At 41.6% G+C, this 18923-nt stretch overlaps 1 protein-coding gene across 5 annotated transcripts in view; it reads right to left on the bottom strand.

Moving 5' to 3' along the window:
• Positions 1-18923, bottom strand: part of SSBP2 (single stranded DNA binding protein 2) — a 210147-nt gene that overhangs the window by 20310 nt on the left and 170914 nt on the right. For 2 of the 5 annotated variants that reach the window (XM_075837681.1, XM_075837709.1), the window contains exons 6-11: positions 12257-12340; positions 7670-7729; positions 7426-7492; positions 5794-5864; positions 3458-3549; positions 2318-2366 (exon numbers count right to left, since the gene is read on the bottom strand). In XM_075837681.1, the coding sequence (XP_075693796.1) occupies positions 2318-2366; positions 3458-3549; positions 5794-5864; positions 7426-7492; positions 7670-7729; positions 12257-12340 (423 nt within the window). The remainder of the gene's footprint in view (positions 1-2317; positions 2367-3457; positions 3550-5793; positions 5865-7425; positions 7493-7669; positions 7730-12256; positions 12341-18923) is intronic. The other 3 variants (XM_075837691.1, XM_075837700.1, XM_075837719.1) reach the window with 3 other exon arrangements.

The following is an 18923-nucleotide window of genomic DNA, read 5'->3' as shown; positions in this document are numbered from 1 at the left end:
GGGTACCTGAAACGAAGACTAGACGGGTCCGGTTACCGTACATTATGCAATCCCATACCATAATCCCGGGAGTAGGACCGGTGTGATGTTCCCTTGTGAAGGCATCTTCATGGCGTTACACACGTGGTCTCCAGACCAGTCTCCAGCCATCGTTGCGTCCGAGACAAAAGTGGGACTCATTGCTGAAGAGAATAGACCTCCATTCCAGCCTCCATTGCCGTCTTGCTGTGCACCATGATAGTCTTTGAGAGCGGTAGCGTGTGGTCAATGGAACACCTGTAGCTGCACGTCTGACTCGTAGCCCAATGTCATGCAAACCCCTTCTGAGGGATTGTGTCGACACTGGTTGCCACCCTTGACTTGAGGTGTGACGTCTAATTTCACTTGCAGTACAGAGTGGATCACTACGCGCCATTCGTTTAAATCAAACGATCCGTCCGTGCAGAGAATTGCCTACGCGCACCTCTTGCGGTCATTCCCGTTCGTTGTTGTTCTCTTAAACTCCGGGACATGCAATGTTAAACAGTGTGAACGTCTCTGCCTAAGCGCATAGCGATCTGCTGGAGTGATAAACCAAGGCCTCTCAGTTCAAGGATTCTCTGTCTCTCAGTTTGCGATAAGTGGCGATAACTGAACGTAGATGAACAGGAGGCATCACACAATCATCCCACACCACTTTTGAGGTTTCATGTGGCTAAAAAAACAACTTTGCTTTTAATCTGGCTTATATGCCCCTTCCACATGCCATAGATTGGAGCTAGCTGCTTAAAAATGTGATCATTTGCAGATATTAGCGACACCTGATACTTCATCGATTTGCATAACCTTATGGCTTGCCCTTCTTGGTGTTGCAATTTCAAAGTTGAGCAGTTTAGGAACCTAAATGATTTGGACAGGCAAAAGAGCATCAACTGCCAGGGGTCCTGATATCACCTAAATATGGAGTTTTGATAAATAAATAAATAAATGGTGGCCACCATATTACTAAACAGGATCTTAGATATCCCAATAAGTGTGACTAAAGAAAGTGCACACTGTACGTAAAGCAGATTATCCCTTTTCTATAGGACTAGATCTTGAGGGTCCATGCCACTGGGAGCTGTTCAGTAGCAGCTATTGCAGTCACTAGGTTGGAGTTATAAGGGCATATAATAGATGACCTAACATAGAAGTCTGTCTTGGTAACAAATCCTCAAATTCTAAAAATGCTTTAATGAGATCTATTAAAAAGGCTCTGTCACCAGATTTTGCAACCCCTATCTGCTATTGCAGGAGATAGGCGCTGCAATGTAGATTACAGTAACTAGCATTTTTGGCCAAGTTATGACCATTTTTGTATTTATGCAAATGAGGCTTGCAAAAGTACAACTGGGCGTGTTGAAAAGTAAAAGTACAACTGGGCGTGTATTATGTGCGTACATCGGGGCGTTTTTACTACTTTTACTAGCTGGGCGTTCTGACGAGAAGTATCATCCACTTCTCTTCAGAACGCCCAGCTTCTGGCAGTGCAGACACAGCCGTGTTCTCGAGAGATCACGCTGTGACGTCACTTCCCCAGGTCCTGCATCGTGTCAGACGAGCGAGGACACATCGGCACCAGAGGCTACAGTTGATTCTGCAGCAGCATCAGCGTTTGCAGGTAAGTAGCTACATCGACTTACCTGCTAACGCCGATGCTGCTGCAGAATCAACTGAAGCCTCTGGTGCCGGTGTCCTCGCTCGTCTGACACGATGCAGGACCTGTGAGTGACGTCACAGCGTGATCTCTGGAGAACACGGCTGTGTCTGCACTGCCAGAAGCTGGGCGTTCTGAAGAGAAGTGGATGATACTTCTCATCAGAACGCCCAGCTAGTAAAAGTAGTGAACACGCCCCGATGTACGCACATAATACACGCCCAGTTGTACTTTTACTTTTCAACACGCCCAGTTGTACTTTTGCAAGCCTCATTTGCATAAATACAAAAATGGTCATAACTTGGCCAAAAATGCTCGTTTTTTAAAAATAAAAACGTTACTGTAATCTACATTGCAGCACCTATCTGCTGCAATAGCAGATAGGGGTTGCAAAATCTGGTGACAGAGCCTCTTTAAGCCTGGTTTACAGAATTGGCGAGAGAGCTGGGATATCATTGACTTCCTTAATCGACTCCTCTTTTGCTCCATTGTTCAGTATTATTACACTTAGTTATAAAAGAAGCTCTAACTTCTCTCTAAAACCTATAAACTAAAAATATAAAAAGGGAATAAAGGCAATTTTATTTACTTTTGACCTTATAAAGGCAATAGAAATATTACCAAATAAATATATATACTTACTGAATTTGCACTGCCAGGGTTGGGCCATGGTCTTCCACCACCGGGACCCCTAAACAGTAAATAGAGTCATCATCATAACAATCCTCCAAATACATCAGAACAAAAATGAGAACCATTCTGTAGGTTCATCTACTCTCATATTTTTGGAAGGTGTACAAGTGACTTCATAAACTTCAGCACTGCATCTTCGGGAGGCTATGGACACGTGCATGACTTGATCAGCTCTGCTCCTCAATTATTACATTTATAACAAAATAAAATCATGAACTTCAAGAGAGAAGATTAGAAATTGGCCTCTATTCATTACTGCTTATACTATATGTTCTGGGGGGGGGGGGGGGGGAATTTATTGAGAGAACGTCTAGGTTTCCATAAGTTCCATTTATGACCAACTATCTTTCAATTGCAAAATAGGAAACTCCAGCGAGATTGAGAATGTGGGTAACCAACAACAATCTCCATCTCGAGAACAAGTGTATCCTGGTTCCGAGTTGCTGAATGCCTACAGGTCAAACTTTTAATGACAGATCAGATTGACATCCAAAGAAGTAGTAGGACAACAGCACACGTCTTCAAATCATCAAAGTGGTTTTATTGTCAAGACATCCACAAACGACAAGCAACGTTTCGACCCATAGTGAGTGAAGGGTCTTTGTCAAGGCTTGACAAAGACCCTTCACTCACTATGGGTCGAAACGTTGCTTGTCGTTTGTGGATGTCTTGACAATAAAACCACTTTGATGATTTGAAGACGTGTGCTGTTGTCCTACTACTTCTTTGGATATACATCGTGCTGGAGTGGTTTTGCCTGGCTTGACAGCGTGCACCGCACCATACTCGGGACTAGTGCTGCTTCAAAAATTTCCTTTTCTCTGAGATCAGATTGACATGTCATAAGTCCATTGTACTTTAAAAGTAGGTTCAAATCCTGCCTTTAACCACAATATCTGGTTATATAATGCTGAATGCACATGATCAAGCACATTATCCGGCATTTGTTCATTTATTAAAACCCTCAGGACACCCTCATTGGAGGTAAAGCACGTCAGTACGCTAACGCACGTAACTGTTCAATGCTCTACATTAATAGTATGTTTGTGCAGTTTAGAATTTCATGATTTATTCTAACATCTAACTTACATATTCATCCCAGGCATTCCCGGGCCACCAAGTGCGTTCAGTGGCGGTCGCATCCCACCTCCATAACTCTGTAATGATAACCAAGGGTCAGACTACCACAAAACAAAACCAAAGAGGAAAGGAGAAAGAAAGGACATTACATTAATGGCAGTCTTATAGATGTCAGCTGATAGTCCCTGAACAAGCACAACAAACAGTAATAGAAGGCAGTCATTTCTTCATACATCATGTCAAGGTTCATCAAACCCCAAGAAGAAATTGTTCACTACTTTAGTTTGTCTTAGTCTTAAAGGGGTTGTATGAGATATAGGCTTCCCCCCCCCCCCCCCAAAACAGAGCCTCTCTTGTTCCGGGAGTGGAGCTGAGCAGCAAGTACCAAACAGCCCATGGATGAGTGTGGCACTGTTTAAGGGGGGTGGGCGCCTAGTTCCTCCAACGGAAGGCTGTCACATATCCCACTGTATGAGCATGCAGTGGGATACGTTGTCTGAGCTCTTTGGGCATATATGGACAGTAATGTCAGGGGCTTTGCGATACCCGGAGTCCCTGGTCAGAGCATCGGAAGCACTCTGGTCGAGAACTCCAGATACCACCTACACAGCAGCCCTTTATGCCCCACGACTGCAAGAACTTTAAAGCAACTGGCTACTATCTCTGCCCAGGCAAACTACGGTACTGGAGCCAGAGACTCAGGCTGTAAAGGTCTTGCAGTTGCGGAGATAGGGCCGCCGTGCGGTAGCGAAAGGCAGCCTCTGCTGCATCAGGAAGCTCCAGCGGTAACAGTCCATATATAGACCCTTACGGCACTGGAGCTTCACAGAGCATACTGTTAACGGAGGCCTGTGACGGATGACATGTTGCATCAGTCACCCATAGGTCCCCATTTCTAAAAAGTTATTTTTGCAGGATCCAGCAGGATTGGTAAAGCGTAGTGTACTACGCTATTCCAAACTTTGAAAAATAACAAAAAAAAAAACAAACAACCAAAAAAAACGGTATACTGATGTATACCAGCCCAATGGAGACAAGGGACAGTTTCAGGGGTTTGGGGTTACTTGCAAAGACAAAATGAATATGATGAGCCATATTTGACATTTGGGCTTCTTCTGTAAGTAGGGGACAAAGCTTTGTGATGATTTTGTATGGACAAAGCTGCTCTCTGCATGTCAAAGTGTCACATCAGCAGTGATGGGCTGTCAGCCAAGGAATCGGAGAACATCTGCAACTTTGTAACTCATTTGTGGCGTTTCCATCCATACAACATAATAGAAAGGACTTAAAGAGGCTCTGTCACCACATTATAAGTGCCCTACCTCCTACATAATGTGATCGGCGCTGTAATGTAGATAACAGCAGTGATTTTTATTAGAAAAACAATCAATTTTGACCAAGTTATGTCCTATTTTAGATTTATGCTAATGATTTTGTTAATGCCCAACTGGGCGTTTTTTAGCTTTTGACCAAGTGGGCATTGTAAAGAGAAGTGTATGACGCTGACCAATCAGCGTCATAACCTTCTCTCCATTTATGTATTCAGCACATAGTGATCTTGCGAGATCACGATGTGCTGTCACTTACACATTAACTTTACTGAAGTGTCTTGAGAGTGAATAGACATCACTTCCAGCCAGGACGTGATGTCTATTCACAATCCCGACACTTCAGTAACGTTTGTTTGTCACTTAATGTGTGAGTAAGTGACAGCACATCGTGATCTAGCAAGATCACGATGTCAGAGTACATGAATGGAGAGAAGTGTATGACGCTGATTGGTCAGCGTCATACACTTCTCTCCGCAACGTCCACTTGGTCAAAAGCTAAAAAACGCCCAGTTGGGCATTAAGAAAGTCATTAGCATAAATCTAAAATAGGTCATAACTTGGTCAAAATTGATAGTTTTTCTAAATAAAAAACACTGCTGTAATCTACATTACAGCGCCGATCACATTATGTAGGATATAGGGCACTTATAATGTGGTGACAGAGCCTCTTTAAGATGATACCACACACAGCGTGGGTAGTGTGAACACAACAATTACATCTTTCTAATGTCATAGATCATTTGACAGTACCAGTGCTAAAAATTGTATAATGCTTACTCTCCACATCAGTAATACGAATACGTACTATCTGCTGGAATACATGTGAGGAGAACAAAACAAAAAAAAGACTACGTACACATTGCTCATTTGAGACTGAAAGGCCTGAAAAATTACAGCAAGTAACCAAGACTCTAAGGAGGGCACTGTACCTGCCCTACGTATCACACAACCTGTTACATCGTGGCTGTGTTGTATTGAATACATCATTTTTTACTACTACCATAGGTTACATACCTGTGGGCCAAGAGGAACCATTCCTCGGGGGCCACTCATTCTCTGCATTGGCCCACCCATGTTTGGATGCCCTGAAGTGGTAAGGACACATAATAAGTTACTTAATATAATGTATAATTTAATATAGCAATTTATCAGACTTCATTCTGCTGGACATAGGTCAGACATATCACATTTACAAAATGTCAAAACTAGGAAATGCATTCTTGCAGTACCATCACCTTGGATTGAGATGACCCAGCAAAGAGGTGACTGCATGATAATGTGACTTACTGCGGCGAGAGAAATGATCAAAGACAAAGACTCCATGAATACACTTAATTTCTTGACTACTAGTACAACAAATTCCTGATAGATGATCATTAAAGTTAATGGTCATACACCGTACATGTAAAATGTCTACTGCCGCCTATTGGTGACTACCCTCTGCCTTGTTAAACAGAATAAACCAATTTGTATATTGTAAATTTCGGTGCTGGATTTTTGTTTACTTTATGAAGACGGAGCTGAATAATATCTGAGCACCATCAGTCCGAGCCCCGTTTTTCCATTCCAAATTATACATCAGAATTCAGTACGGGTCGGTCATGCAACACTCTCAGCTGATAAGGGTTTGACAGATGCCAGAACCTTGTGGTAAACCCCCTACCACGTACACAGTAAAAAGGACTAGGTTGGCACACCGATATGCAGGTAAATTAAATTATTTTTAACTTAATCCATGTCACGAATCGCACCACTGTGTCAAATAAAAATTGATGTAGCAATGTTTTGGGCGTTAGCCCTTCATCAGGTTAGTATAGTCTCGACAGGATACTGATTAAGCAAAAAATACTAAAACATGTAATCCATCTGCATGTCGGTGTGCCGACCTATTCCTTCCTAATGTTTACATTAGAATTCAGTGATAGGTCCGGATGCATGCGGTGTAATTGGAGAACAGACGGGGCATTGATCCCAAGAAAATCGTGTACAACATGTACATCTGGATTACAGAACTGGATGAAACTCCTGGTACTTGCATTAAATTTTACAAATGTTAACTGAATACTGATAAATACGACCCACACTTTCCAGTCTAGGGTGCACAAACTTTTAACTCAAGTTAATGATTATACTAAATCTATGATTAAACAGTCATAACTTACTAAATGAAGTTTTACACTGGGCGATTATCGGGCAGACAAGCATTCATATTAGAACGCTCGTTGCCGATAATTGCCCTGTGTAAACAGGACAGTGATCAGCAGATGAACGAGCAAACGCCCGATCATCTGTTCGTCTCGTTTTAAAAAAGTAAAATATTATCGTTGTCGGCAGCACATCTCCCCGTGTTAACAAGGAAACACGCTGCCGACATGATAATAACGTATGGGGATCGGAGTAACAACTGCTTGTCCCCATCCATAGCTCCGTGTGACAGGAGCAAACGAGCGCCGATCAACGATGTCTCGTTAATCGGCGCTCGCTGCACCGGCCGATTATCGGCCGGTATAAAAAGGCCTTTAGTCGGATTGAGTGTAGTCCTTTGGAAAACCTCAGACAACACACTGTGAAATCAGTTGTGCCAAATGACAAACCCAGCTTAGCTACATAAATTTTGCTTGACCACTTCAGTCCTAGTTATAGTACCTTGCTGTCTTGAAGGATCCATGCCACTGGGAAGTAATGTCTGGCTTCCGGGAACGCCCCCAAGTCCCTAGAGAAATTAACACCTTTGTTACAGATAAATAAAAGCAGGAATAAATATAAATGTTATTTTTTTTTTTTTTTAAAGTTATTGAATAATTTTTTTGAATGATTCCGAAAAAAAAGGAAATGAATACCATATGTGGCGGGAATATATGACAGTATTATTTTGATAGACTACAGTTACCTGATTCGGTATTCTTAATGGAGGCCGTGGACCACCCGGATATCGAGGTGACATGAAAGGCTATAAAGACAAGAAAATATTTTTTTTTAGCTAGTATGTACGTATAACCCTAATGTTATAGCTCCCCGTTGAGGTACACACAGTGGAGGCAGACAAATTATAAGTATTATTATAGACCAGTTCTACACTGTATAAATGACTGTCTACATTATAATATATATTATAAACATGTACAATGGTGTTAATTGTAAAGAACACTATGTGACTTAAAGGGTAACTCTACCTTAAAAAATACACACATTCTCTTCTTACTTTGACTCTCCTTGGAATTCAAGAAAACTAGCGTCCTCGATAATAAATTACACGGTTTCATTCCGTAAGATCCCCAACTGCTAAGAGGTTGTCACAGCCTCACCTCTGTTACTAGAACCACTGAATAGTAAATATATATATATATATATATATATATATATATATAATAAGATCTATCTATAGCTCTTCTTTCTGGTCCAGAGAAGTTGCTATTTTAGTACAAGTGACCAATTGTGCAAATGTAATGATGAAAGCGAACTCCATTATAAGGACAGGGACAACAATTCTATAATATTCCATACGATAGTAAAACATCCTCAATATCAAAATACCTGACATTGTATGGTCTATATTCTGTATAAAAGGCTTGCCATTTTGTAAGTGAAGGAACGATCGTTTGTTCAAAAGTGCGCTATATATACGCCCGATCATCGGCCCGTGTAAAAGGGCCTTTACTTTAACACCTCTTACACACGACCGAGTTCGGACCGTGAAAAACGGATAAGGGTGTTTCCCGGCCCGACCGCGGTACAGGTGAACGGGACTCCTGGCATCATAGACATTTGATGATGCTAGAAGTCTGACTCCCCACGGAACTGCTGTTCCATACTGATACAGTATGGAACAGCAGTTCCGCAGGGAGGCAGAGACTCCTAGCATCATCAAATGTCTATGATGGCAGGAGTCCCGTTCACTTGTACCGTGTTCGGGCCGGGAAATGCGGCCAACACACAGACCGTTTCTCAGGGTCATGTGCAAGAGGTGTTAAGTAGAGCAACTATTTATAAAGAGTGAACTTAAAGTATCTATACATGCTATGACTAAGGGCAGTAATGGCATGAAGTATATTTACTAATAGTGGTGTATATTTGCTCAGTAAATGAAAATTGTTACGTTTTAGAGCTTTTACACATTGCGTTCACGGTGTCCCAACGGAAACCTCTGAATGATGCAACTGTATAGGCATACAATTTAACGTGTACGTCAAAAAAGCCCATGAGGTATATGTTTAATGGATGCCATACAGTGGCATGTCACCCATTTTTAAAAAAAACGTATACCAGGCAGTAATTTTTTTTTTACTGGATGCCGCTGTATGAAACAGCGCAGTCTGCTGCACTATTCCATGCAAAAAAAACATGGCCTCCCTGATGTATACTGCAACAAGAGAACACTTTTGGCCTCTGTCGGTATAATGGGAGCCTATGGGTAAGTTTAACGTTTGCTCCTCAGTAGTGGTTCACTGTACTGCGGATTACACTGAGACACTGGGTTTATAAAGTTAAGGAGTTTCATAAGAACAAGCGTATCGTAACCCATAGCCATTATTCAGACATTTTCATATATGCAATACAACAGCTATGTGGTTGGATTCCACTAAATCCGGTGGTTTACCTTCCATAGATCTAGAATGACAGCAGAAAACGATACTTTATGCCATTTGACCACAAGTATAATTGGACTTTATGCGTCAACATAGCTGTATGAAGGCTTGTTTTCGTATTTGCGGTCCACTGATGGGCCCCTCCCTCTGTGAAACATTTAGATACCGTGCTCACTATTAGCTGTTGCATCTAAGGGGTTAAAAGGCTACAATCCATGTTAACTTCAATCACAGCAGTTAGAGCAGAAACCCGGGACGTGCACCCACTCCTAAACCAGGCTTATTTGGATGTGCCCAAAAAAAGGCTAATGCATTCAAATAAGGCCCCTTCGTGACCGCTGTAAAAAAAACAAAACGTATTGGCAGTCACGAAGGGGTGAAGTAATTAGCGCTTTATTTTTAGTTAAAGTGGTTGTCTCACTGAAGACACTGAGCGCCAGAGGGGTAAGGTGAACTTAGGCTCCAATGCAAAATCTGTTGCGGGACCCAAATAGCCAATGTTTCTTACAATACTGGTCTTTTCATATGTGGCAGAGGGACCTTATGCTCCAGGGCCAGGTGCGACTGCTGCACCCTCTATAGTTTAGTCCATGTTTATGGCATATAAACTATGATATGCCACTATTGTTCAATCTGTGGGGTCTGACCACTGTGGCCCCCATTTATTTCTAGGACAAAGTAGTAGCAACACTAGAAGAAAAAACAAGCCACCGGCTCCACTTGGGTTTAAATCAGTAGCCACATTATACTCAATGCCCAAACATGTGGCATCCAGAAAAAGCTGAGAAGAGCCAATTGGAGGCGTAGTGGATTCATATCTAGTTATCAGTTCTCAGCAAATATGTGCCGGGTTTTCAACCCCCTATACCTTTGACAGATTTTGTACATTCACATTTAAAAATGTATTCACTCCCTTTTACAGGTAACAGACATTGCATTGCTTCCTTGGTACTAATCCGGAGATACGGCCTGTGTTAAGCTTAATGTCTGCATTTTGTTAAGTGTGGTCTTTACAGTAGGCGCAGGATACAGCAATCGTATCAATGGAAAACGGTCTCTAAGTTGTTAGGGGTATGTCTGTCAACAAGCTTGTAGATGGTTTCCAATAACAACCAGCAGAATTCTAAATGCAGCTTTGGACTCTTGAGACGTCTTTACACGGGCCAATGATTGGGTGTACGAGTGTTAATATGAACGCTCGTTCCCAAACTTTGACCTGTATAAACAGGGCAAAGATCAGTAAATAAATAAAAGCGTCGCTAGTCGGCAGCAAATCTTGCTGTGTAAACGGTGAGATGTGCTGCCTACATGATGCGAATACATGGGGACGAGCGATCGTAGTAACAATCGTTCATCCCCATACTTAATGGTCGTTGTCCTAGCGAAAGAATCAAAGGAGCGCCAATCGACAAGCTGTATTGTCGATAGACACCCGTTAAAAGTGGTTATAAAAGGGTATACACGCACGCGGCAGATTTGGTGCAAAAATTTGTGTGTGTCACTTTCATCTCAAATTGTGACTGCAGAAATCCATGCAGATGCATGGAACGGATTTTTCAGGTGCAGAAATTTCTGCATCAAATCTACCGCTTGAATATACCCCAATACAGACTGTAACTCCTAACAATACAAGTAATGAAATATAATTGACAAAGTTACTCAACATATTATATAAATGATATGAATATATAAACTATATAAAAGTTGCTCAAATATGCTTCAAATAAAAGGTTAAACTTTTACACAAATGATTGAGAGGGGTGACAATTAATGGATGAAAAAAAAAATATATTATTTGCCAAAAATGTTTGAGAGAAGGAAATGTTCACCTATCCAGGCCTGAAAATGCCTATGTAGCAAATGATCACATAATAATTCTGGATTACTATTCAGCCTCATTGACTCTCTCCCATTAAAATAGCACAAGGAAATCTAGTGGCATCTTAACATGGCTTTTCTCTTCAATGGGACCAAAAGGGTGTTAAATAAGAAGGCCATCTTTCCTAAAATCCGTCCTCTCAAATAAGGACAAGCACATGGGGAGGTATGGTTTGGCAAGGAAATCCCTGACCCTCCATAAATGGTGTGACCTGTCTTTATGGCAGTTACTTTAAGGCCTCCTTCACACACAGAATTTTTCTGGCAGTTTAAACGGCACCATAAATTTTTTTCTGCCGTTTTTGAAGTCCTATTTTTGGGGGAAAAAACCACAACTGACCACAAAATTGCCTCAAAAACGCCACAAAAAAAAACAACAACCCAGTTGTGTGTAGTGCATTATGTATTTTTCTATAAACGTTAATACAACATCTGGCCGCACTAAAAGAAAAGCACTACAAAACGCTGCAAAAAAGCCATAAAAAAAAACCGCAGCAAAATGCTGTGTGGGAATCCAGCACAATGGCCACATTTCTTTGTATAGCTGCAGGAATCGTCTAGTCTGGCAATCTCTTCTCCTCCTTCCTGTGTGTTATAAATAATCCCTGTGCCAATAACATGTGCTAGACTATCAGATGCCAAATGAAAAAGACTTTTACTGTATATTACTATGTGATATTCTGTCCTCATGTGAATACAGACAGAACCAAAGTATAAACCATGAAGACTTTGTTACATCATTTATTTGTATGAGAAGCAGCTTTTATTTATTTTTTTCGCAATAACGGGCCTGGTGGGTGGTAGACAATAGAAGGGATGGAGAATTGCTGCAGATTTTTGGACTTAAAAATCGATCACTCCAGAAGACCGTTTTTCTAGTGGTCAACCGTAGAACTTCCATAAAGTAAAAAGTTGGAGTCTGCAGCAAATTTTAGGTGCATTGGCTAGCAGGCTCCTGCACTGGACTACAGCCTGCCCTACCAAACAAAAAGAAACACTATGTGGCCTCCTACCTGACCGTGGGGTCCTATCATGGAGCTGCTGAGGTTGTGAGGTAGGTGATGTGCATGTGGTGATGACTGTGAACCTGGATGACCCTAGAGGGTAATGAGATCATGAATAGAATTAGACAGGGACTTTATTAAACTGACTGATCAGATTAGAATATGACCAGCCCGATAAGACTCCGTTCACATTAGAGTTTTTCCCTTTCTGCTGAGGTTCTGATACTTTTAATGGCAAGAATAATGTAGCCTGCAAAACTATTCTTGCAGTCAAAATGACCAGAACCCCGACAGATGCCATTATAAGTCAAAGGGATCCATCAGGATTCGTTTGGGATCCATTTAAAAATGGATCTGTCATAGCTCTCTTATGAAGCAATGACGCTAGTGTGAACAGAGCCTAACAATGCTTTCTCCGAGAAGAAAAAGATTCTCTAATGACATACAAAGCAGTATTTAGAGGAAACCGGTCACGTTGAACATGCGTTCCTATCTGAAGACAGCATACTATAGGGCAGGAGGAGTGGAGCAGATTGATATATAGTTTTGTGGGAAAAGACTGAGAAGAACGTGTACTTTGTTTATCTACGTGCATCCCTGCACATTGTGGGCTTAAGGGCCCAATGGTCAGTTCTATTTAGTGATGGACAGCCTTTACTTTTTAAGTGACATACAGATATAGCTGCCAATCACTGAGTAAGACCGCCCACTGGACTCTTAAGCCCACAATGTGCAGAGATTTAAAATCAATAAAATACAAGATATCCTGAATCTTTTTCTACAAAACCATCATGAATCTGCTCAGCTCGCCCTGCTCTATAGCATGGTGCCTTCTGAAAGAAACGCATGCTTAACGTGACAGGTTCCTATTATTAAGCAGAATATAAATAGTGACTTGTCTACAAAATACTAAAGACAGAATATTAGCCAAGGTTGGTAAAAAATAAATAAATAGTTTATATACATAGAAACTTATAACTTTACAAATACAACATACTGTAGAGCAAAGTATTTGAATTTACTCGGTCTTCTTTCTCCATTCCTATAGAAACCTACTTTAAAAATTCTGCTAGTTGCCAGGGGAAACAGACAGCGGTTTCTCTCGACATTGCTGTCAAACAGCTTACTTCTGAGTACAGCGAAGTTTGCACATAGCGACCATCTTTACCATTCATAGTTTTCCAAGCAATTGTATCGATTATTGTTTAGTCTAAATGCACAAAGAAACTATAACATTATTGGCTTTCACGCAAGCAGAAATAATTATTGGTATCATTAGTGGTATTGCTAAATGTTGTGTGTGGAATGTTTACTATACATATGTGGCTACGATTATGATTGCACCGATAGAAATAAGATACTCTTAAAGGTGTTGCCCCAGAATAAAAAATGATCACCTATCCCCAGGATGTGATTGTTGGTTGATTGGTGGAACCACCACCGATCGTGAGAATGGGTATAGAGAACTCTCCCCCCCGTTCCTCCCTGAATGGAGCGGTGGTTGAGCATGCGTGCTCCCGCTCCATTAAAAGTCTATAGGAATGACCGATACAGCCGAGTAGAGTGGCCGGCTGTTTCTGTCAGTCCCATAGACACTGAATGGAGCAGCAGCATGCATCCTCGACTGCTGCTTAATTCAAGCTTTTCCCCACTGCAGGGGGTGCGGTGAGGAGGAACAGTGGGATTACGGGACGCCTGTTCTCACATTAGGTGGGTGCTCCCAGTGGTGGGGCCCCCAGCGATCAGTCAATCCTGTAGATAAGTGATAATTGTCAATTCTTGGACAACCCCTTTAACAGTTTTTCAACCACAGATCATTTGTCCGTGATTTGAAAAGCTGAAAATAACCATCAGAATTAGAAAAAAGGATCTGGCTTTTTTCCTCAGAAACAGCTTCATGTTTGTGTCTAGTATTGGAGCTTAATGTCATAGAAATGAATGGGACTGAATGGCAATACCATACACAGCCCATGTACAGAGGTGGCACAGTTTGTGGGTATAAAAAAAAAAAAATGCAGATTCGGCTTTCGAATCCTGCAAAACCCTTTTAAATGGGTTTTCCAGGATTTTACATTGATGACCCATCCGTAGGAAATGTCATCAATGTATGATTAAAGCTTGATTGGTGACCATCCTGTGACCCCCATTGATCAGTAGAATGATGGGGTAGCTGGAAGTATCGATGTAAAATCACAGAAAACTTAAATCTGTAAATCATCCTTAAATTGGTAATGGGCGAGTTTGGAAAAGCCAGCCGAACACAGACTAATGTTCCTTTAAATACAAAACTTCCGACAATAAAGAATAAAACACTAACCTGAACAAAGCTAATTTGGGACTGTAGGGACTGTTTCCAACTGCATAATATAAAGATTAATATGAAACTTTATTTTAATTTTTACTAATTCCTCCAGCTCTTTTTCACATTATTGTATTATGTTGTGATAACCACTTCAATCCACTAGGTGGCAGTGTATACACAGATTAAAAACACAACTTCACTTCCCCTTCTTTTTAACCTTCTTGCTTATTTTTTACTTTATAAATATAGAGCTTAAAAGGGGTTGTCCACTACAGGACAACTGATGACCTATCCACCAGACCCCGCACCGATTAACTGCCTCTGTGCACCGGTCGTCCATGCCAGAAGCAAATGGTTCTGGCAACGGAATAGCGGCAGAGCTGCAGTTTGGCAGCACGGCCACTATGCAATGTACGGAGCCAACTACTTCCGGCTCCGTACATTGCATACTGTGCAATGACATCCGATGCCCGCAGGCAGCCGCAGCAGTTGATCGGTGCGGAGTCCGGGTGTTGGACCCTCACCAATGATATACTGATGACCTATCCGGTGGAAAACCCCTATAATTGTTTTTTGAGGTTATAAAGTAGTTTTTTTTTTTTAATAAACCCCCAGGTCATGCCCTGCACACGCGCACGCGCACACTCTCTCTCATTATACCAGACAAGAAGCCTGAATCTGCTGCTAAGCTCTAACGAATTTCTGCCGAGGAGAACCTTGGATAAAATTACATTCATACAGATGTAGCCATCTTTATCTTGACTTTTAACGCATTGAATACACAGTGGTAAGAAACTTTAACTTGACTTATTCATTATTTACATTACCATTTATTGGCTTTTGTTGAGAGATATCACGCTGTCATCAGAGTCAAGATAAACTTGACTACATTTGTACAGCTCCCAAGTTGTAACTACCGCATGAAGATTTGACTCCTAATAAACTTTCCACTAGGTGGCGGTCCACTTACATACATAAAATATAATTGAATAATGTTTCTTATGGGAGATGTCAGAGGAGGGGGGCATCAATACCTTATAAGACAAAGTCTCCTTCGCACAAGCTGCTGTTGTACTCCAATGAGCTTTAATGCAGTCCAATGTTAGGCCAAAATGTTCCCGTAGAACCAGATTTAATGGCATGGACATGTTACAGCCAGTGATGTAACTATGGGGGTCGCAGCGCCACATCAGGCCATTTAGGGCCAGGCACAAGATCCAGACACTGGCCAGGGATCTGCATCAAATTTAGGGGTCTAAAGACTGTAGGGGTCTGGGTTGAAGTCTTAAACGGTTGGGGTCTGGGGTCTAAACATGTTGGGGGTCTGAATTCATTTAGGGATCTGAATTGAATTAGGTGCCATGGATCCGAATATATTTAGGGGTCTGAATTAATGTAAGGGTTTGGTCTGGGGTATGATGTCTCCCATGACGCCATCATGCAATTTCCACTTATGTGGCTGACCGTGTGTTTGGTACCATTGTCCCAGCATGCTCTGATGTATCACCAGTTGTGCTCCCGGCCATCAAGTGCGCACTCACCCCAACTTTCACATGGAGCGAATAAATGCTCGGAGAGGAAGGGGGGATATTGGGCTCAACCCTTTCTAGTTACAGACCTGGTTACAACTATGACTGTATCTCACCATGATTATTTCTATTTTTGCTTCTGGTAGTCTAAAATTATGGAAGATTTTGGTTTGTTACAGATTTTTTAAATATACTTAAAGTATAATAAAACAACATAATCTACTGATTATATAACTTGGAAAAAAGAACTATGACAGAACAGAACTGTGGGATGAGCGGTAGTTCAATACTTTAGGCCTAACAACATTAGCTTGGTGTCTCTTTAGGCTTTCTGGCATGTAAGCACAGCCCGTTTGGAAATAGCCGTCATTAAATGAAGAGCTGTCAATCATCTCTGCGAGAGATGATATGTTAATTGCACCGTTCTCCGAATTGGCTCATAAAAAGGTAATAACTGGAGCTCCTGTCATGATAAGCAGAGGAGTTAACAGTGACACCTAAATAGTTATGTTCTAGACTGAGTGTGGATGACTATAATTGAAGAGGAACTGCAATAAATGTAACAAGATCCATGTCTCCAAATATAGTAAACTTTGTGTAGCCCAATTTACTCTGCTTGAGTCAATCATATCTAGGTATAAACTGATCAAAGACATAAGAGGGAAGAGGAAAATCTGCTGGCTGAAGGACAACTGGTCACAATGAGATCCCCAAGAATGTTTCTTCTAGAAAAGTCGGCGACTGAAACAAATAAGTCACAAATGAAAAAAAAACAAAAACTCTGAACCAGTCAGTCTATGATTCACCAGTTAGGCCGGGTTCACACAGAGTTTTTTGCAGGAGGAAAATCTGCCTGAAAATTCCATTTGGAATTTTGAGGCAGATTTTCCTCTGCCTGCACGCCGATCTTCGCAGCGTTTTTCGCCCGCGGCCATTGAGCGCCGTGGGCATAAAAAGTTTGCGAAATACGCTGTTTCTTCCTCCCATTGATTTTTTCCCGCTCACGGGAAAAAAACGCCTCCCATTGAAATCAATGGGAGGCATTTTCGGAAGATTTTTGGCACGTTTTCCGATGCAGTTTCCGCGTCAAAAAACTCTGTGTGAACTGGCCCTTAGACTGACATTTGCCACAGTTTTAGGCATCTATGATCAGCTTAGAGAATATATAGAGCACAGCGGTGCATACGACCTGCTGAAAAAAGATGGACCATATGCGGCCATCATCAGATGACTTATGTTCTTGTCAAACTGCAAACCAGACTTGCACACACTTATGGGCTAATGTTGAACATATAACCATGCAAGGCATTACTCCAGGGGATGAAAGCATGAGTAGCAAGAATTATGGGGTAGGAAAAAGTTTCATTTGGGCTGGTCGACTTTCTCATACAACCAAGGGTGTATTTACATGGGCCGGTAGTGTGCCACGAGGGCAAAACTAAAAGGTTTGACAATATAATCCAGTTCTTATCTGGGAGAACTGGATGGCCTTTATCTACGGTGTCACATTTATATATCCCCGTGACTAGGTGAATTTTGATAAACTAGGACAGCCATTTCCTGCGCAACAGAAAAAGAAGGTTCAAAAATAAAATCCATCTCTGCCACATGACACTGTCTGAGCACTTTGCATAAAGTCTATGGCTGAATCAATTGTTCTGCTTTTATAAATAGGACTGGATCCAACCATTCTTCATTCTTCCATACATAAACTGTAACCTTTGAAAGGACATTACAATCTTCTTCTGGGTTAACCTGAAATTTGTCACGATTGGTCTGCAAGATGAGGTCAACAGTGGTTTTAGGCCCCATGCGCACGAATGTGCATTTGCGGCCGCAATTCCACCGAAAATCCACGGGAGAATTGCGGCCCCATTCATTCCTATGGTGCCATGCACACGACCGTGGTTTCCACGGTCCATGCATGGCCCAGGAGCCCGGACCACAGAAAGAAGGGGCAAGTCTTATTACGGCCGTGTTCTGCGGTCCAGGCTCATAGAAAATAATGAGCATGGCCCGCGATTTGCGGGCGGCTTGCAGGTGACACTCTGCCCCGGCCGACCCGAAAATCACGGCCGTGCACATGGCTACGGTCGTGTGCATGAGGCCTTAGTCTTTTTTTCAAGCCCAGGGTTTAACATGCTTGACAGCGGTCTCATCTGTGGAAGCACAGGCCTTTTTATTTTTTTAAATGGGCCCGTTTAAATTGCTAGATCATATTTATATATCAACATGGTGAAATGTGGATAAATAAAAAGATATGTACAGGCAGATAAGGGTTTTTTCCCATGGCAAGAAAGGGTTACTCCAGGCTTTAAAATGATGTTAAAATGGTTTAAATGGTTTAAAATGGAGAGCAGAATACAGTTCCCATGCTGCTGGTCTCCTTGGTGCCCATCCGGGGTGGTTAAGCATCGTCCAATCAATGCCCACCACAGTGCTGTCATAGAGACGTCAAGTGACCAGTTGCCTCCCCAAGCGGTGAGATAGATGAAACGTCATAGTGGTGGCCAATGATTGGTCATTGCAGTCAACAAAAAGTCCACTGGATTGACAATAAGGAGATAGCCAAATTAAAGCAAAAATTGACAACATATAGAGACATACACAAGTACTGTAAATGGTATTCATTATTAAACAAACATGCAATCTACAACGTGTGAATATTGTGAAATATACCGTATAACTTATTACACACACATATATATATATATATATATATATATATATATATATATATATAATGTATGTATATATCTCGATAACACATTTTAATGTGACAAACAAGCCAAAATTAAAAAAGAGAGACAGTTACAAGCTGCACATTTTTATGGTACAGTATTGG

The sequence above is a fragment of the Rhinoderma darwinii genome, chromosome 1, assembly GCF_050947455.1.
Source record: "Rhinoderma darwinii isolate aRhiDar2 chromosome 1, aRhiDar2.hap1, whole genome shotgun sequence".
Taxonomy (NCBI): domain Eukaryota; kingdom Metazoa; phylum Chordata; class Amphibia; order Anura; family Rhinodermatidae; genus Rhinoderma; species Rhinoderma darwinii.
This window is presented reverse-complemented; position numbering and strand designations above follow the sequence as displayed.